The sequence below is a fragment of the Petromyzon marinus genome, chromosome 37 (genome assembly GCF_048934315.1).
Source record: "Petromyzon marinus isolate PM22_M1 ecotype Great Lakes invasive population chromosome 37, UKy_Petmar_22M1.pri1.0, whole genome shotgun sequence".
NCBI classification, from domain to species: domain Eukaryota; kingdom Metazoa; phylum Chordata; class Hyperoartia; order Petromyzontiformes; family Petromyzontidae; genus Petromyzon; species Petromyzon marinus.
The window spans coordinates 18,737,526-18,758,539 of NC_133703.1; the positions used below are offsets into that span (position 1 = coordinate 18,737,526).

Sequence of the window (21,014 nt, forward strand, 5' to 3'; positions counted from 1 at the left end):
CACGGCGGTGCGTGTGAGCGCAGACATGCACCGCCGGATCGAAGGGGGCTAAGCGGGCGCGGCACGGGCTAGAGAAGAGATGGAGTGACGTGGTACAGGAGGACGTGGAGCTGAGTGGACTTGCCGATGACCGGTACCAGCGGTGTCGAGGTCGGCCCCTGTGGAGGAGGAGGAGGCTCGTGAAGGACGCCGCTACTTGGGCAGTTGGAGGCAGTGACCCTCCAACAACAACGGAGGGCGGAGGAGCGACGCTCACAACAACGAGCGGAGCGCCGGGTGGCTAAAGCACAGCAGGTTGGCACAGTAGGGGTTACAGGTGGTGCATCAGCCAATCGTCTCAGTCGTCTCAGTCAGTCGACCCGTGGCACCTGCTGGGTCTGCCCCGTGACCTCCTGCCAGCGGGCGTTCGACACTTCATGTGGTAGCCTCAAGGTGCACCTAGCCTGGCACAAGCATCGTGGCGACGTCACCGCCACTTAGTGGCGAATGGCGGTTGTTGTTGTTGCATCCCCCTCCCACCCCCCCACGAATAACGTCGCCGCCCCTATTCGTTGATTGGAAACTCTTCACGACTCGCCGTGGGGGGGGGGCGCGTGGTGCGGTGCATTCTTAGTAGGCGAGCTCGTTCGAAAAGTTGGATCGCGTGCGTCGGCTTCGAATCTGTCGTTGAAATCGCCACGTGCGCGTGAGCCAGAGGCACGCGCCGCTCACGGCCACCAACACCCAGTGACGATTGATCTTCACCGGTCTTGCTGGGCCTCCCCCTAGGTCGACTCGGCCTCAAATGAGTACCTGGTGCGGTGCGTAAAACACCGCCACTGGGGGAGACAAAGGCGGTCGAGCGTGGTTGGTGGCCACCCACCCCCCTTGCCTTCATAGGTACTCGCTAACAGCACTTGCCCCAACAGTCTGTTAAAGGCTACAGGGGGAGCTTTGTTTGTGTCTTTGTTTCGCATCGTACTACAAATACAACGGTGGCATTCTTTCTCGGCGGGCTCCCAAGTGATTGTATTGATTCACGAAGGGTGACATCGATAAATCGATTACCCAGCTGTAAGTTACTGGAGTCACCTACCCTGGAGTTGGTGGTCCATGCGAGCGCAGACTTTTAATCCCGAGAGAAATTGACGACTCATCGTGTTTTAAGAAGGGCCAGTGCCCGAAACGTCGCCTATTATGTACTTCTCCTTTCAAGGCCACGGTGTTATTTACGATTGTGTCGAGGGTAATTTTTTTGTAAATTGGAGACCACTGCGAATCGCAGTGTCACGAAATAAAACATCAATTATTTGTGTGTGTGTGTGTCTGGATTATTCTTGTGTGCATTCTTGTCAGGCGGGCTCGTAAGTACCTGAGATGGAGAATAATTTCTCCACTTTTCTGTTTTAATTTCTCCACTCAAGTTATGTTCTGGACATTACCTTCTGATGTAGCTGTGGATAGCCACGGCGACAGCGTAACTTCTTACCTGTACTCCTCTGGAGATGCGTGCCTCCGTGTCCACGCAATCTCGGTGTAGCGATTCATTTTTTAAACGTTTTTTTTTTACAAATTTCAATTTCTCATGAAGACCAAACAGGCCAGATGGCTCATCCCTATGGGGTAGATAAAATATGTACTAGCTTGTGGGGATATCAACCAACAGTGATTGTTTTGTGGATTGACTCAACCCCCCCCCCCCCCACCATAGGAATGTGGAATTTCCACACTGCTGTCAATGAAGATGGTGCACTTATTATCATACTTGTTAACCCATGAAAGCCAGAATCTCAAGACCCATTTGTTCCTGCCAAGTTTTCGTAGTAGGGGGCAATGCTGCTGCTGCATGTGATCCTAATTGATTAATTGGCCGGAACTTTCTCAGCTTTTTCGCAATGTGGTTTTGGCCAACGCCAGTAACGCTGATGTGTGTGTGTGTCAAAAGAAGTTAGCTATGGGAGGAGAGAAACAGAACGTGGAGGTAAACCCGTGCAAGAATGGGATGGGGGGGGGGGTGGCGGGAGAGAATAGAAACTCCACACAGTGCCGGATGAAGTTCGTGCGGGGCCTTTAGCATATGTTATAAAGGGGCCATAAATAAATAAACATTAATATTAAAACACGTATGTTTCACTTGCATAGTAAAGTAATTGTATTTTTTCATTTGCTATACAGCCAGACAATACGACAAATCGCTAACCTTAAACACCCAGTTCATAAAAGTTGAAGGCGGTATAGTACTATAGTAATAAAGCAAGTTCAGAATCACTGAAACCGGAACTGATAGCTTGAAAGCATTTAGCGCGGGGCCCTTGAAAGTGCGAGGCCCGTAGCTGCATCGCTACTTTTGCTCCTAGGATAATCCGGCACTGACTCCACACACAACAGCGACCCGGTCAGGAATCGACGAACCGAGACAACTTCTTGCACGCGAGGCACGATGAGACTAACCTTGTTAACCCGTTCACCGCAAACACATTTCACGGAGCCGCCACGATAAGCCGATGCTTAATTCATTTATTTTCTCATAATCAATAGAAGAGAAACTCAAAACACATCCCGGAAGGTACGGTAAAACAGACGTACGCAGTACAAGGCGGAATAAATAATTAAGCAGTGTGGAGAATGTTGTCGTTCATCGCGGTGACTCGTGAAACTTGACCAGAGTGACACTTGGAGAGTGCGGTGGTGGTGGGGGGGGTAGGGTTAAAGATTGGGAGCCAGGGGCTAATGGTCCAGTTGGGTAGTGCGGTTATCATATTCTTTGGGTCTTTCGGTAAAGTCACGTAGATAGGTTCAAAGAAAATAACAAAACACCACGACGTTTCGATCGCAACACAAGCGAATCGTCATCAGGAAAAGGGGGTTAGCCTCTAAAGGAAAACTGTTTATAAAGGTTTTAAATGGGCGTGGCCCAAGTGTCAGCAGCATGGGCGGGGCAGCTATCAGCCGTCCACGTGGTTGGGCGACTGGCCCTGACGAGGGAGGGAACGCGGAATGAGAAGGCCGATTGAACTGGACGAAGTGGCAATCGCCGTGGCTGAGTGACTTGAAATTTCGACCCGTGGTTAAAAACACACGGAGGCCTTAACCGGAGTGAGAGTCCCAGTGCCACTGCTGGTCCGAGTGTAAATCACATACTGGGTTGTGGTTTATTTTAATGGACTTGTCAAGTTCTTTCTTTAGCTCCAGGGCACTTGTAATGAATGACCTTTCTGCCAGAAAACCTTCTGTACCTGCCAGTAACCCCCTCCCTCCCCCGTTTTTTTTTTTTTAAAGTGAGGCCGAGGGCAGTGTTTTTTGACACGAAGAACCCAAAACCCACACCTTCGCCACGTGTATGCGAGAAGAACGCATCCTTGTCGCGGGGGTTACCGCAAAACTCACAGCCCCTGCGACCCACGACAGTCGGGGGGGGGGGGGCCTTTGCACGGTTACCAATCGTCTCCGTCCAAACACAGATTGAGGGGTCACACGCCTGACGATCGGTGCGCAGGGTCACACCGCCTCGAATTGACGACATGACACGTGCGTACAACAAAGACAAAGACAGAGGATCCCCCCTGCAGAGCCCAGGAAAGGCTGTCGGGGAAAGTACCGTTAGTGAGCACATTGTGCATGCCGGTACTGTGCAACGAGTTGGGTGGGTGGCCAGCACCACGCCTGGCCACCTTGGTCTCCCCACCGCTAAATGTTTACGCGTCACACAAGGTACTCATTTAAAGCCGAGTCGACCTAGGGGGAAGCCCAGACGTACACGTGCAAAGACAAAGAGACGCAATCTCCCATCGCAATTGCGTCCACTTGCGACACGTACACACGCACGTGTGTGTTTCGCAAGCATCAGGCGCGTGCGGCGACATTAGTTGGGGATTGGACGGAGGTGATTGGTAGATGTGGAGAGGCCAGGGCCGTCCGTGGCGGCTCTGATCGCTGGGAAGTTTGGGAACTGATGCCTTTTTAATGACGTTAGACTGCGGCGCCACACAGAGTGGAGAGCGTTAGAAAAGTAACCCCCGAAGAAAATAACGCTAAATAAGCGGTACACATCGCGCTACATCTATATGCATAAGCACACATGTATACGTGTCGAGCGTTTATAATATAGCCGGTTCAAATGTGAACCTCGTTATGTCATGCAAACTTGAGATCAACTTAAGGCCGAGACTACGATCCCCGCAGATGCGTGCCAAGAAAGGGCAGAGTCTTAGCTACGACTGTCCCACGCCCTGAACCACAACCCCTAACCCCATACCCTAGTCCTAAACCATAACCTATAACACCTAAGCCTTAACCCCATACCTAATCCTAAACCGAACCCTAGCCCTAAACCATAATATATAAGCAATAACCCTAACTCAAACCCTAACCATAACCCCTAAATCCTGCACGCTTAACTCTTAATCCCAAATACCTAACTCTTTCGCCGAAATCGTCACCCCGAATCCCAAATCACAACCCCGAGCCTCTAAACCAGAACCCTCACCACTAATCCCCGACCTCTTAACCCATAACTCCGACATGAGCCCCTATTGGAGTGGTGCCCAATAAAATCAAATAAACTGGAATCCAATCAAGCTCTGTGATCGGATACACATCCTGATTAACGAGTGCTTGAAAACTCATTTCTTTAGAAATAGCTTTTCGTGTTTAGTTTGTTGTCCTTCCCTCCGCACCTCCGATTAGCACGGTTGGCCACGTACGGTGCGAACGAAGTTCAAGGAAACACAGCACAAGACGAGAAGTCAACTAAATGTGTGGCACCCTCTCGAGACTCGGTTTGGTTTTTTTTCCCCCTCGCATCGACAGGGATCGGGGGTAGTCACCACCCACGCGCCCACGCCCTCTTAGGTTAAAGGAAAAGACGCGACTCAAAAGGGACACATACGTCTTGTCCCGCAGCTACGCACCGGTTTAAATACTCGTTCGTGACAAAGGGGGTGGGGGTGGGCAGCGGGGGGGTGGGGGGTGGCGGAAAAAGAGTGCCGTGAAAAATCGTCGTCAAGCTGCCGTGGCCGTTATGTGGGTTGCGGAACTGAAACTCGAGGTCGCGGCAGTGGTGAAAACATTTCTGGCACGTTCAAACACAAAAAGCCTCACCCCCACCGCACAACCAAGCGGTTGTGCGGTGTGGGTGAAGTGTGGCTATTCCCCGCCCCCCCCCCCCCCAAGGCGTATGCGTTAGCGTGGAAGAGCAAGCCAACATCCCCTCTCTCGAGGGGCACCCGGGCAAGGCGTTGTCTTTAGCGGGAGTCTCTTCAGCCAGCAGTTGCAGGGCCGCGCCTCTATCCTCGGAGAGCCCTCCAGTGACATCACCGTGGTGCGTGGCTCCTTCTGGGTCGAGTCCCCTTCCCCTCGAAGGGTTCCTCCGTTGAGAAGTTAGTTTCGATTTAAAATGTTACGACGGTAATTATAACAACACATCATAAATTAGATTATACTTTTTTCGACCTGATGGTGCCCAGGAAAAGGCAGAGGATACTCCAGGCGCTGACCAGATTTGGCAGGAGGAGGGGTTTATTTTTTCTTCAGAAGCTGACCAGGTCAAGGTGAAGAGGCCACCCTAGCCAATACCGTCGATGTCACCGCACATCGCTTCCTTCCTTCTGCCAGACGTAGCCGCCGCGAACAGTCGACATTCCATCGCCCGAGGACTGAGAGTAAAGTTCGAAGGTCAACAGAAACCACCGCCGTCCGGGCTCTCGGCTCTTCTTGTGCTCGTCGCACGCTGGGTGCGTGCCCTCTTACAGTCTCGTCGCCGGCCGCACCGCCTCTCAACTCAGTCGGTCTTCTCCCTTTGGGTTGCCACTGCATCGTGGGCAGGGGGTGGGAGGGGGGGGCGGAAATCTTTGCCCTCATCCCATCCTGCACACGTGTCCCAGCCATCACAACCTCCTCGTGCTCGTGATGATATTCCGAGCTGCCCCTATCCTGCCATCAGCATCATCATAATCGTCGTCGTTTCCAGTACTTTCTTTTGTGCCCAGGTGCGGCACGTTGGCACACCCGTTATTTCAGAGCTTTGGGTGCCCCAGTGGTCTGCTAGCGCGATTATCATTACGATTATCATCATCGCCATCGTCACTTGTATCATAAACGGTCATAAAAAAAAGGCCAGAACAGGTCCTACTTGCTGTACTTTCCTTCTTAAGGCGGCCTCGTCGCCTCCCCCGCGGGTTGGGATTCTCAGCTCGATCTACCAACCCTGCCCGCGGCCGAAGCGGGATGATGTTTAAGAGCTTCACCACGTCTCGCCCCCCCCACCCCACCGTGCAATTAACTCCTCGCAAATTAGCGATGAACAAAGACAATTATCGAGAAACGATTACAAATCCTAGGTCGTATCTGGACAGAAATCTGTGGATGCCGCCGCGACGCCTGTTGCGTGCCGCGCCAATGACGGAGCACGCGGCTCTACATGGGGAATGGCGGAGGAGGAGGGGGGGGGGTCTAAATGTCCAAGGTCATAAGGTCAAAGCCGTTGCTGCCATCACAGCACCACCGCGCCATCGCCTCCTTCCTTTTGTCAGTGCTCGTACTTGTGTGTGTTTTTTTAGTGGACGTCTCGACCTTCAAGGACTGCTTTTGCATTCGCATCATCAAGGCCACCAAAATAACTGGCTTCAGGTCTTGCCCCGTGGTCCTGCATGTGTGCGCGTGCGTCACTGCAATGGCCCGGTGTGTGCGCGCGTGTGTCACTGCAATTGTCCGGTGTGTGTGTCACTGCAATAGTCCGGTGTGTGTGTCACTGCAATAGTCCGGTGTGTGTGCGCGTGTGTCACTGTAATTGTCCGGTGTGTGTGTCACTGCAATAGTCCGGTGTGTGTGCGCGTGTGTCACTGCAATGGTCCGGTGTGTGTGCGCGTGTGTCACTGCAATGGTCCGGTGTGTGTGTCACTGCAATAGTCCGGTATGTGTGTCACTGCAATAGTCCGGTGTGTGTGCGCGTGTGTCACTGTAATTGTCCGGCGTGTGTGTCACTGCAATAGTCCGGTGTGTGTGCGCGTGTGTCACTGCAATGGTCCGGTGTGTGTGCGCGTGTGTCACTGCAATGGTCCGGTGTGTGTGTCACTGCAATAGTCCGGTGTGTGTGTCACTGCAATAGTCCGGTGTGTGTGCGCGTGTGTCACTGTAATTGTCCGGTGTGTGTGTCACTGCAATAGTCCGGTGTGTGTGCGCGTGTGTCACTGCAATGGTCCGGTGTGTGTGCGCGTGTGTCACTGCAATGGTCCGGTGTGTGTGTCACTGCAATAGTCCGGTATGTGTGTCACTGCAATAGTCCGGTGTGTGTGCGCGTGTGTCACTGTAATTGTCCGGCGTGTGTGTCACTGCAATAGTCCGGTGTGTGTGCGCGTGTGTCACTGCAATGGTCCGGTGTGTGTGCGCGTGTGTCACTGCAATGGTCCGGTGTGTGTGTCACTGCAATAGTCCGGTATGTGTGTCACTGCAATAGTCCGGTGTGTGTGCGCGTGTGTCACTGTAATTGTCCGGCGTGTGTGTCACTGCAATAGTCCGGTGTGTGTGCGCGTGTGTCACTGCAATGGTCCGGTGTGTGTGCGCGTGTGTCACTGCAGTGGTCCGGTGTGTATGCGCGTGTGTCACTGCAATGGTCCGGTGTGTGTGCGCGTGTGTCACTTCAGTGGTCCGGTGTGTGTGTGTGTCACTGCAATGGTTTGGTGTGTGTGTGTCACTGCAGTGTGTGTCACTGCAATGGTCCTCTGTGTGTGTGTCGCTACAATGAGCCTGTGTGTGTGTCACTCCACTGGTACTGTGCGTGTGTGCGTGTGCGTCACTCCCATAGTGAGGAGCGGTGGTGTAGCGATTAGCGCGCTGCGCTACGAACCCGGCTACCCGGGCTAGGTACCCGCTCACGGCCAACACCAGCGACGAATATCTGAACCGGTCCTGGTGCTCACCTAGATTGACTCAGCCTCAAATGAGTACCTGGTGCGGTGTGTAATAAACATCGCCACTGGGGAGACAAAGGCGGCCGGGCGTGCTGCTGGCCACCCACCCCCTCGTGTGCCGTGTCCAGCCCCTATATGTGCTCGCTACCAGCACTTGCCCCAACAGCCGGTTTAAGCTATATGGGGGATCTTTGTCTTTTTGTCACTCCCATGCAGGCCCTCGGAGCGGCTTCAACAACAGCGGTAGCAGTTCTTTAGCCACTCCTCCGTTGCATGAACCCGTGCGGCCGCCTCCGTCGCCGATGGAGAATGAAAGGCGAACCCACGGACGCGACTGCCAATCATCATTCTCAAGCACTGCCCACTTCCACCAATCGCCTACGTGTCTCCACGCGACTTTATGGGGGGGGGGGGGTCTCTGAGTCTATGGGTCTCTGTGCGTCTATGGGTCTCTTCTAGGTGAGCATTACGAGTCTCTTTTGTTAGCCTACGGGTCTTTGTGTCCACGGGTCTGCGCGAGTCTCTGCCGTCTCTGCGTGAGTCTACACGCGTCCGCGTTGCCTGCAAGCCTCTGGACCATTCGTGTGAATCGACGTCTCAAACCGCGGCCCACGCAGTAACGGCGCTCGCCGCTGAGACCATTCGCTCTCGAGGTCGCCCCCTCTGCAACTCGCTTGGCTCTACGTGTGCGTCTCTTGGCGCGCTCACAGTGAGCGAGTCTGTGGGATTCTCAGTGGGAGTCAGGGAAACTCCAAAAGTTAAGCCGATCGTTCGCTGGCAGCGTTTTGCAGACAGTCACCGGGCTACTCCTGGCTCCGTCCACTGGCTCATCCGCAAACAACCACGTGGTTAACTGTTGCCCCTTCGCCTCTCCTCGTCACGGGAAAGACGACAACAGCCCACGTGTTGACGTGGGAATTCGGGATATCGTCAGCATCAAGTGCATTCATTAGAAAGCTATTCAACGTGTTTCGGGAGCGGTGGTGTAGTGATTGGTGCACTGCCCCCAGCCGGGTTCGATTCTCGCTCACGGCCAACATCAGTGACGAATAGCTCACCTGGTCGTGCGCTCCCTCTAGGTCGACTCAGCCTCAAATCAGTGCCTCGTGTGGTGTGTAAACATCACTACTGGGGTGACAAAGGCGTCCGGGCGTGGTGCTAGCAACACCACCCCCTTCGTGTCCAGCGTACAAGTGCTTGCTAATTAGCACTTGCCCCAACAGTCTGTTATGGCTATACTGGAGTTGGATGGGGCTGGGTCTTTGTGTCGAGCGGTGGCGCAGTGGTTAGCGCACAGCGCTGAGAAAGCCGACGGCTGAAGTTCGATTCCTGGTCCACGGCTAACACCAGCGAAATAATATCGGAAGCAGTGGGGGGCCTCCCCTGGGTCGATTTAGCCTTAAATGAGTACCTCATGCGCTGTGTAAACATCGGCACTGGGGATGCAAAGGTGGCCGGACGTGGTTGCTAGCCGTTTCAGCCTTAATAGGCACTCGCTAACAGCACTATGCCGGTCATACCGATACATTGGGGATCTCTCGAGTGCCGTACCGGCCTTCACAGGTGCTCGCTAACAGCACTTGGCCCCCCAACAGTCTCAAAGTGCACCTAGCCTGGCACAAGCGTCGTGGCCACGTCACTGACGCTCAGTGGCGTATGGCGGCTGGTGTTGTTGGTTGGTTGTGTGGAAACACACAATCCAGTGCATTAAGTGAGCCTCCGTTGAGTTAGGAGATCGTTAGAACTGTGCACGTGGCGACCGTTGACAAAAAAAATAAAAATGGGAAGACGGGGGCGTTTACGCACAGTACGGACACGGGGACGTGGAGATAGTACAGGAACTGACACAATTACTTGAGCCCCAGTCCCCTGACGCAGACCCCTCCCAGCGGCCGCCCTGGGTTTCAACACTGCGGGTCCACTGACCGCGTCTCGCCACGCGCCGACTGCTTTGGAACGAAATGTATAAGTAGGCCAACTGCATGGGGCTCTCGAGTCGTGAGTTCTTTTGCTGGGATGAAACTCACGTACGCCGCCTGCTGGCTGGAGGCGATACCAGCCTGCGAAACGCAGCGACTTCGCGAGAGCCTCCGGCGATAGTAACGACGCGAATACCAACCGTGTAGTGATGATTTGAATTGATGATTTAATTTCCCCGGGCATAGCGCGCAGCTGCTTTCCCCCTCCTCCTCATCCTCCCAGTGTGGCCTCCCCGGGCCAATCATACCCGCCCCCAGGCCCTGTGGTCAGACTCTCCCGTAGGTCGACTCAGACTGAAATACTATGACGAGCACCGGTTGCTGGAGGGGTGGATAGACGTCAAACCCGGCTGCACGATCTGATTCCCAAAATTAATTGGTTCAGATTGAACGCCCCCCACCCCGGCCCCCCCACCTCTGCCAAATGCCCCTAACCATTAGCACACGGACCTGCCCGTCTGTCCAACTCTGCATGGGGAGTGAGCGCGTCTGCCTGCGTTCATTAATTCCGAGCGGGAGCTGGTTAGCGTAGGAGTAGAGTACAACAATGGATTTTGCCACACTGCCCTCTCGCTGTCCCCCCCACATCCCGCAGTCTAGAGCCTATAGCACCTCTTGAGCACGCGGCGGTCGCCCATCCTATCACTGTCCTGGTGCAAGCCAGCTTAGCTTTCGAGATGGGCTGTCCTCCGCGCTGTTTGGTCAGAGGCAGGAGGCCTCTTTGTTTTCTGTAGCGCCTGAAATCAAGCTGACGCTGGGTCACGGGGAGATCGGGTCATGTCAGGTCAGGTCAAACCGGGTCGGGTCAGCTGCGGTCAGGTTAGGTCAATTTAAGGTCAGATCTTGGTCAGGTCAGGTCAGACAAAGTAAGATAAGGCCAGGGTCGGGTCAGGTCAGACTGGCTTGCGTCAGCTCAGCTGACCTCAACTCAAGTCAGATCAGACCAAGTTCGCTCAGGTCAACTTAGAGGCTATGCTGGGTCGGGTCAGAAAAGATTGGGTTGGATCAGTCGGGTCAGCTGGGCGTGGAGTGGGGGCAGGGTCAGGTCGTGTCAGTCTGGGTCGAGTCAGGTGGGTGTGGAGTGGGGGCAGGGTCAGGTTAGTCTGGGTCGGGTCAGCTGGGGGTGAAGTGAGGGCAGGGTTGGGTCGTGTCAGTCTGGGTCTGGTCAGCTGGGTGTGGAGTAGGGGCAGGGTCAGGTTAGTCTGGGTCGGGTCAGCTGGTGGTGGAGTGGGGGCAGGGTTGGGTTCGTCTGGGACGGGTCAGCTGGTGGTGGAGTGGGGGCAGGGTTGGGTTCGTCTGGGACGAGTCAGCTGGGTGGTGGAGTGGGGGCAGGGTCGGGTCGGGTGACTCCGGGTGGGCCCGCCTCGGGCCGTGTGGGGGCCCGGCCCTTGGCCTAGAGCAGGACGCATTTGCCCTTCTCCACCCACGGGTTGCTCTTCATGAGCTCTGGGTTCAGGAAGGGGTCATTGGACATCCCCTCCTCGATCCACTTCACCATCCTGCGCGCAGCGGGCAACACGGCAACAGGAAACTTGTATCGGGCAACGCGCAACTTGTATCAGGCAATATTTAGCGTGTATCAGACAACAACAACAACAACAACATCACCACTCTAGTGTGGCCTTAAAGGGGGAATAATATATCATAGGCAACGTTTCGAGCAATGAGACTTCTTTCATATTCTATGAAAAAGGATCATTGCCTGAAACGTCACCGAGTATATTTTTGTATATAATTTTGTACACATACAGCAGAACCCCTCTTCACCACCACCCCCGTTAACGACTCACGACGGCGCCTCCACAGAGCCCAATGTAGTGTAGTGAATAGTGTAGTGTATAGTGTAGTGTATAGTGTAGTGTATAGTAGTGTATAGTGTAGTGTATAATAGTGTAGTGTTCAGTAGTGCAGTGTATAATAGTGTAGTGTATAGTAGTGAAGTGTATAATAGTGTAGTGTTTAGTAGTGTATTGTATAATAGTGTAGTGTTTAGTAGTGTAGTGTTTAGTAGTGTAGTGCCCCCATACAGCCCAATGCGTTCGCTTACCGACCATACAAATGAATGCATCGATTAACCCGTTTTTTTATACAATGTGTTTTTAATGTTATCGGTATCTCTTGTGTATTAATATCCATTGTTAAAATATTATAAAGTACGTTTTTTTTGGGATGAAAAGCGGGTAACTTTCGATGCTATCGGAACGAATGATGCCTTTAACGTGCATTTCTTATACTCGCTTAAAAACCCAAAAAGTTAAAGACCGGTTTCGTGGAACCAATCACAGTCGTTAAGAGGAGTTCTTCTGCAATTATATTATTGGGTGTAAATTCTGACTTAAAGCTTTCGTGACTGCAGGAATTCATATTCTTTGGGTTTTTTGGTAAAGTCACGACGTTTCGATGACGACCGCTTGCGTTTTTTGTTTGTTATTTTATTCGAACCTATCTACGTGACTTTACCGAAAGACCCAAAGAATAATACGTGTAAATTTCGATTTAAAGCTTTCGTGACTGCAAGGATTCATCTTCTTTGGTTCTTTCGGTAAAGTCACGTAGAACGCAGACGGCCGCTTGCGTTGTGGCCAAAACGTCGTGAGAATTTTATTGTCTTATTTTATTATTTTATTCTCATTCTACGTGACCTTACCGAAAGAACCAAAGAAGGAAGAATAATAAGTGTTTTATAACACAGGGTGCAAGACCCACCCCCACCCCAATCGTTCGCCCCGCCCCCAATCGATCGCCACGCCCCCCTGACGGTCGTCCCGCCCCCTCAGGTCGCCCGGCACCCTCGGTCGCCCCGCCCCCCTCGGTCGCCCCGCCCCTCACGGTCACCCCGCCCTCTCCTCGGTCGCTCCGCCCCCGTCCGGTCGCCCCGCCCCCGACGGTCGTCCCACCGCAACACCGCGGCGCTGTCCGCGGTGCTGAACCCCTGCGGGTTAGGGGACCCGTGACGTCCTTACCACCACACGGAGGTCTGTCTCGTTTGTGGTGTATGTCTCCTTTGTATTGTCTGTCTTGATTGTATTGTCTGTCTCGTTTCCATTGTCTCTCTAGTTTGTATTTGTAGTATTGTCTTATGTCTAGGTTTTATTGTTTCCTTTGCCCTGTTTGCAAACTACGTACAGCCCGTTTTGCCAATGCACTGCTGGATGAGGGTCTCCCCACACCGTACGTCTCGCGGGGGCCACCCTGACCATACTTCACCACGCTGGTCAGTGCGGGGTTGATGAGCATTTCCATCCCCCCCCCCCCCCCCCCCCCCCCCATTGTTGATGACGAAGACACCGGCTACGTTTTATTACGTTGAAACAAATCTGTCGGGGAAATAAACTCAAAATATTCTATATTATATATTTTATATTTACGTGATCTAACGCCCCACAAAAACCTATATTATTTAAAAAAAATTCGCCAAGAAAAGCTGAGAGAATCTGTCTCGGGATTGGAACGGAACTCGGGCGCGAGTGTGTGATACCACGAGTGTGTGATACCACGAGTGTGTGATGCCACCAGCGTGTGGTGCCACCAGCGTGTGATACCACGAGTGTGTGATACCACGAGTGTGTGATACCACGAGCGTGTGATGCCACCAGCGTGTGATACCACGAGTGTGTGATACCACGAGTGTGTGATACCACGAGTGTGAGATACCACGAGTGTGTGATACCACGAGTGTGTGATACCATGAGTGTGTGATACCACGAGTGTGAGATACCACGAGTGTGTGATGCTACGAGTGTGTGATACCATGAGTGTGTGATACCACGAGTGTGTGATACCACGAGTGTGTGATACCACGAGTGTGAGACGCCACCAGCGTGAGATGCCACGCGGTCCTTCAAGGACTCCACTTACTCGGGGATGGTTTTTGATGTCTTCTCTCGCCGGTTCGAGAGCTGGAATTTGAGGCTCTCGATCTCCTTCCGTAGCTGCGACACGTCCACCTCGTCCATGATGGCTTTGTGTGGGGCGGGGGGGGGGTCACGGTCGAGGCGTGCGTGCGGTCACGGTACAGCCGCGGGTCAACGGCGGAGGCGTCGTCTGTCGCGGCGCCGAGGCGAGCTCACGGCTGCGTTACAGGCGCGCGGTGGCTTGGTCCGTCACGGTGGAGGTGCCGTCACGGCTGGAGCTGTCGCGGCCGTTGACGTAGAGTCGCGGTAGTAGCCGTAGTCGCGTGGAAGCGCCGTGACTGTTGTGGCGTCTGGGCCGTCACGATTCCGGCGTTTGTCCTTTGGAGGCTTCTGGCCACAATCCAGCTCTGCTGGAGACAAAGACAAAGATCCCCCGTGTAGCCTTAACAGACTGTAGGGAAAAGTGCTGTTAGCGAGTAGCACCAATGAAGGCCGGGACGGCATACGAGGGGGTGGGTGGCCAACACCACGCCGGGCCGCCTTTGTCTCCCCAGTGGCGATGTTTACACACCGCACCAGGTACTCATTTGAGGCTGATTCGACCTAGGGGAGGCCCAGGACCGGTTCGGACAATCGTCACCGGTGTTGGCCGTGAGCGGGAATCGAACTCGAGTCGCCGGGATCGTAGCGCTAACCGCTACCCCACCGCTCCCCACCATCTCTGCTCGAGACACAGGTAGACGGACAGCCCTTGCGAAACGAGCGACGCACAGACAGACAGACAGATCGGGGTCGATGGGTCAAAATCACTCGGAACGCGCTCGATCTCGGCAGCGAAGCACTCTGCACGCCCTTCCCCCGCAACCACCGATGATCACGGTTGGCCACGCACCGTGCCCGAACTGACTTCCACACGCGACGCATAACCGCACGTCACGCGGCGCCGAGTGAGTGTAGCAAGGTCGTAGCCATGGAGTCAACATTGGGGGGGGGAGGGAGCAAATCTTCCAGGGGGTCTGGGGGTCTCCCCCCAGAAAAAAAATCTAAATTTGAAAACGAATTTCCTTCCATTTCCTGCCTAATATATATAATAAAATCACTAACACATAGGATGGACTTTTTTTTACAATAATGTCTAATAGTGTATTGTATTACATTGCTCTGTTTTTACTTTTTTACCTTTTCTTGTTTCATTGTATGTAATGGCAGAGATTAGGGATTAACAAAATACAACCATAACCACAATCATATGAACAGAAATCTATTTTACAGCAATATATTGGGGGGGGGGAATATTTTTAGCATATTATAATTACGGCCTTGGTGTGTAGCGTTCGGAACGCGCGACCGCCACGCAGAGTCGCCACGCACAGTCGGGTTTCAACAGGCGACTGCGGAGGCTGCGTAGAGTACGGCCAAGCGGCGGTGCAACGTCCGACGTCTCTGCTCGCCGACCTTCACCGACCCGCATTGAGCAGCGGTTCGACAAAAAGGGGGTTTGCGCGTTCATGTGGATCGAGACAAATGAGCGGTCAGCAAAGCGGGGTAAACTGTGGTGCCCTTGGTCAGAAGGTAACACGTAGAGTGTTTACATGCACGTGCACACCACTCTACTATAATGGGCTAATCACATCGTCGTGATTCATTTGATTCAAGATTAAGCGTCTATTTGAAATCCGGAAAGGCACGGGCTTCAATAACGTCGCGTTATTGTTGCGGCCCTTTTATCATTCCACTGCTGATGAAGGCCTCCCCACTCGTTTCAGTCGTGGGGGGGGGGGGGGGGGAGGGGGTTGTATGACCATACTTCACCGCGCTGGTCAGTGCCCGTTTGTGAAATGGGTCTGGCCCAGGACCTGTTCGGATCTCGATCGCCACTGCTGTTGGCCTTTGCAGTGCGTCAAACACAGCGCCACCGCTCCATATTAACCATCATGCAATTCATTGTAATTAATTATAAATAAACGCTGAAATAAATATTAAATGCTTGTTCTGATGGCGTCTGACTTCAAACAGTGACGGTTAGATTATACCTTTGCAGACCTTATGTAACATCGTTTTGTACAGTAACGTTGCTATTTTTGTATAGAAATTACATGTTAGAGGGGCCTGTTTCCTTGCTAATTTTGGCTGCTTCGTGATGTTCATAATGAGCGCGCGGGTCTCAGATAATCGCACGCCGCCACGCACATTCACTCGCTGTCATAGACAAAGATCCCCGTACAGCCTTGCAGTGCAGACTAAACCCACATGTAGTAGCTACTACTCATGTAGTAGCTACTACACATGTAGTAGCTACTACATATGCAAGGCTGTATAACGGACCATACTTCACTACATATGTAGTAGCTACATATGTAGTAGTAGCTACATATGTAGTAGTAGCTACATATGTAGTAGCTACCACTAGATATGTAGTAGCTACCACTACATATGTAGTAGCTACCACTATATATGTAGTAGCTACTACATATATAGTAGTAGCTACTACATGTGTAGTAGCTACGGGCTCCGCACTTCCAAGGGTCCCGCGCTAAATGCTTTCAAGCTATCAATTCCGGTTCAGTGATTCTGAACTTGCTCTAAATCTATAGTACTCTACCGCCTTAAACTTTTATGAACGACTGGGTGTTTAAGGTGAGCGATTTGTCGTATTATTTGGCTGTATATAAAATGAAAAAATACATTTACTTTACTATGCAAGTTAAACATTTGTGTGTGTTTATTTATTTATTTTAGGGCTCCTTTATAACAAATGCTACAGGCCCCGCACTAGCTTCATCCGGCACTGGGGTGTAGACATACACGACGCCCGGCCGCCTTTGTCTACCCAGTGACGATGTTCACAGGCCGCACCAGGTACTCATTTTAGACTGAGTCGACCTAGGGGAGGAGACCCAAGACCGGTTCAGATAATCATCACTGGTGTTGGCCGCGAGCAGGACTCGAACTCGGGTGGTGGGGTTAATGGCACAGCGCGCTAACCACTGCACTATCGCTCCCCACACAAAGACAAAGATCACCCGTATAGTCTTAACAAATCGATAGGAGCAGTCCCACCCACACAAAGTCTTTCACACACACACACACAGTCTTTGTGTGCCACACAAATATCCCTCGTGTAGCCTTAACAGACTGTAGGGGCAAGCGCTGTTAGCGAGCACCTATAAAGGCCGGCACGGTACACGAGGGGGTGGGTGACCAACACCACGCCCGACCGCCTTTGTCTCCCTAGTGGCGATGTTTTACGCACCGCACCAGATACTCATTTGAGGCTGTGTCGACCTAGGGGAGGCCCTGGACCGATTCAGATAATTGTCACTGGTGTTTGCCGTGAGCGGGAATCGAACTCGAGTCCCCAGGTTCGTAGCGCAGCGCGCTAACACTGCTACACACTACAGAGAGACAGACACGCATTGAAAGTGGACAGATTCCAGGCCAGACAAGCCGTGCACAAAACCAGACGCACACGGAGGAAACGAGATTAGGGCGAGCCGCGTTCTTGTCCGTATCCCGCGCCTCTCGATCCTGACCGCGGGTGCTCTCGCAGCTGATGGATTTGTGAGTTTTCCGCGTTGCTCCGGGTGCTCGTAATGGCCCGTGTCTGAGCGTTGCCGTGTTTCTTTCTTTCTTTTGGATGGGGAAACCGGGGAGATGATGAAAGAAACACATTGAGAGGCGCGACACAGCAGTGCCCCCCTTTGCAACGGCGACCTGGGCTACAATCGAGAACGATTTAAAGAACACACCACAGTGATATTTTGCGAACGCGCGTTTTGCACGCGTAACGGACCGATCCAAATCAGCTCGTGCGTCCGTTAAGTCACGTGGCTTCTGTGTGCGGCCCCTCCCACATTTCCCACCGCCGCCCCCTTTGAAAACAGACCTCACCTCACCACTCACCCTCCTACATCAAATACTACTCACCCTCACCACTAACCCTCACTACTAACCCTCCTACATCAAATACTACTCACCACTCACCCTCACCACTAACCCTCCTACATAAAATACTACTCACCACTCACCTTCACACACCACTCACCCTCACACACCACTCACCCTCACCACTCACCCTCACACACCACTCACCCTCACCACTCACCCTCAACACTCACACCCCACTCACCCTCACACACCACTCACCCTCACTCACCACTCACCCTTACACACCACTCACCCTCACACACCACTCACCCTCACTCACCACTCACCCTGACTCACCCTCACACACCACTCACCTTCACTCACCACTCACCCTCACACACCACTCCCCCTCACTCACCCTCACACACCACTCACCCTCACCACTCACCCTCACTCAACACTCACCCTCACTCAACACTCACCACTCACCCTCACACACCACTTACCCTCACACACCACTCACCCTCACACACCACTCACCCTCACTCACCACTCACCCTCACACACCACTCACCCTCACACACCACTCACCCTCACACACCACTCACCCTCACACACCACTCACCCTCACACACTACTCACCCTCACTCACCACTCACCCTCACTCACCCTCACACCCCACTCACCACTCACCCTCACCACTCACCCTCACTCACCACTCACCCTCACTCACTCACCACTCACCCTCACACCCCACTCACCCTCACACCCCACTCACCACTCACCCTCACCACTCACCCTCACACACCACTCACCCTCACACACCACTCACCCTCACCACTCACCCTCACTCACCCTCACTCAACACTCACCACTCACCCTCACCACTCACTCACCACTCACCATCGCACACCACTCACCATCGCATACCGTTTAACCACTCAACACATAACGTTACGCACGAATGCAAATAGCGGGGGGGGGGGCGTCTTTGTTTTTAACATGAACACGGATGTTTACGGGGGGCAACCCAACCCCCTTGAATCATTCCCGTTATGTCAAGGGCAGGTTGCAGTTAGTGAGGTCATCGCTAAGGGATGGGGGGTGGGAGCACGGATACAGGGGGGGGGGGGGGGGGGGGGCTGAGAGAGGATGGATTTATGGGTAGGGGCTCTAAGAGGTAGGGGCGGGGGGTGGCCGCGCGCGTGCACACGAACACACGTGCACGCGCAATCAATGAAGGCAGCGTAGGGGCTTTGATAGAACTCGATTCCAGTAGCCTAGAGGCAACACGTGACTGATAATGTATGATTTATATTTGCAGACAAAGGTCCCTCCTATAGCCTTAACAGACTGTAGGGGCAAGTGCTGTTAGCGAGCAGCACCTATGAAGGCCGGAACGTCACACGAGGAGATGGGTGGCCAGCACCACGCCCGGCCGCCTTTGTCTTCCCAGTTTGCGATGTTTGCACACCGCAGAAGGCACTCGTTTGAGGCTGAGTCGACCTAGAGAAGGCCCAGGACCGGTTCATATAATCGTCACCGATGTTGGCCGTGAGCGTTAATCAAACTCGGCTAGCCGGGTTCGTAGCGCAGCGCACTAACCGCTGCGCCACCGCTCCCCGCTCTACAACAACCGCCATTCGTCACTAAGTGGCGGTGACGTCACCACGGCGCTTGTGCCAGGCCATGTGCACCTTGAAGCCACGTGAAGTGTCGAACGCCCGCTGGCAGGAGGTCACGGGGCAGACCCAGGTGCCACGGGTCAACTGGCTGAGATGACTGGCTGATTCACCACCTGTGCCCCCTACTGTGCCAACCTGCTGCGCTTTAGCCACCCGGCGCTCCGTTCGTTGTTGTGAGCGTCGCTCCTCCGCCCTCCGTTGTTGTTGGAGGGCGACTGCCTCCAACTGCCCAGTAGCGTCCTTCACGAGCCTCCTCCACAGAGGCCGATCTTGACACCGCTGGTACCAGTAATCGGCAAGTCCACTCAGCTCCACGTCCTCCTGTACCACATCACTCCATCTCTGTTCTAGCCCGTGCCGCGTCCGTTTAGCCCCCTCGATCCGGCCGAACAAAAGCTGTTTCGGCATGCAATGGCTGGGCATGCGAGCTACATGACCCAGTCAACGCAGCCTTGCCTGCCGGAGGAGCTCACCGCTGGGACCTTGCCCAGATCTTTCAAGGATTTGTGAGCTCCTCACACAATCCAGCCTGGTTAAACCCAGGATGGATAATAGGCAGGCTAGCCTAAATGTTTCTAACCGGCGAAGATGTTCCATTAGGGGGGTCCACGTTTCGCAAGCGTAGAGAAGGGAGGGAATGACCGTGGCCGAGAAGACCTGAAGCTTAGTGCGGAGCGACAGACCGGGTAGCTTACACACAGCGTTACGCAACCGATGAAAAGATATTGCCGCTCGACTGATTCGGAGTGAGACCTCTGCTGTTAAACTGGAGCCGCTCTACACGCACACCCATATACAAGCAAAAACAAATATACACACATCTGCATCACCACCGGCAAACCGATATAATTCCACAGGTAGAGTCAATGAGCCTGCGTCGGCTCACTCTGCTAATTGGCCTTGCACTTGATGCAATGAATTTACAAATTTGCAGTCGACGCGCAGTCAGTGACCCAGGGCGTGGCAGTTGCCCGTCCGTCTCCAGCGCCGGAGCTGCCCATCCACTCCTGCTCCTCCTCCTTCCCCACCATCACCGAGTCTGATGCTCCGCGTGTATTTATTTTGATAGATATATGAACGCACTGTCTGTTGTTTTTCTTCTTCACACATCGCAACAGCTACCACGGCCTTCGGGAGGAGTTGAGTCATTCCCAGCAGGCGTTGATTTAACGCAACAAACAACAACAACAAACTCCTCTGCACCGGTATCGGCGACATTCAGAGTCTCCATCATTTCCCCGCAATCTCCCATTAGCACGGTTGGCTACGTACGGTGCGAAATAATTTCAACGTACGTGCACTAACATCAGCAGAGTCGGGGCTCGCTTGAATCGGTGCTGGTTAAAATGCCAGACGTTTACGATAGAGGCAAGAACTCGTCCCTGTTAGACGTGGGTCCCAGCTCGACACACACAACAGTCTCGAAAAAAATCAAAACACAACACAATCAGAGACGTCCTGAAGGAGTTGTGTACTCCTCCGGCCTACGGGCCCCTGTGCAATTGCAGCGCCTGCACACTCGATTGCTACGCCACTAACAATGAACCTGGCCCTATGAGTCTCGAGAACAAACATTGAACATCGGGAGAGCCTTAGTCTGGCTCTATGAGCCTCTGGAATTAACAATGAACCTTGGGAGAGCTTTAGTCTGCACTATGTGCCTCTGGAATTAACAATGAACCTTGGGAGAGCTTTAATCTGGCTCTATGAGCCTCTGGAATTAACAATGAACCTTGGGAGAGC

General features: G+C 53.3%; 1 protein-coding gene across 2 annotated transcripts in view; it reads right to left on the reverse strand.

Moving 5' to 3' along the window:
* Positions 1–2,481: 2,481 nt before the first annotated feature.
* LOC116949559 (guanine nucleotide-binding protein G(I)/G(S)/G(O) subunit gamma-13-like) overlaps positions 2,482–21,014 on the reverse strand; it is a 22,947-nt gene continuing 4,414 nt past the window's right edge. Inside the window, exons 2-3 of one of the 2 annotated variants that reach the window (XM_032966986.2) lie at positions 13,724–14,126; positions 2,482–11,364 (exon numbers count right to left, since the gene is read on the reverse strand). In XM_032966986.2, the coding sequence (XP_032822877.1) occupies positions 11,259–11,364; positions 13,724–13,821 (204 nt within the window). In that variant the 5' untranslated portion in view covers positions 13,822–14,126 and the 3' untranslated portion in view covers positions 2,482–11,258. Of the gene's footprint in view, positions 11,365–13,723; positions 14,130–21,014 lie in introns of both variants that reach the window. The other variant, XM_076072387.1, reaches the window with a different exon arrangement.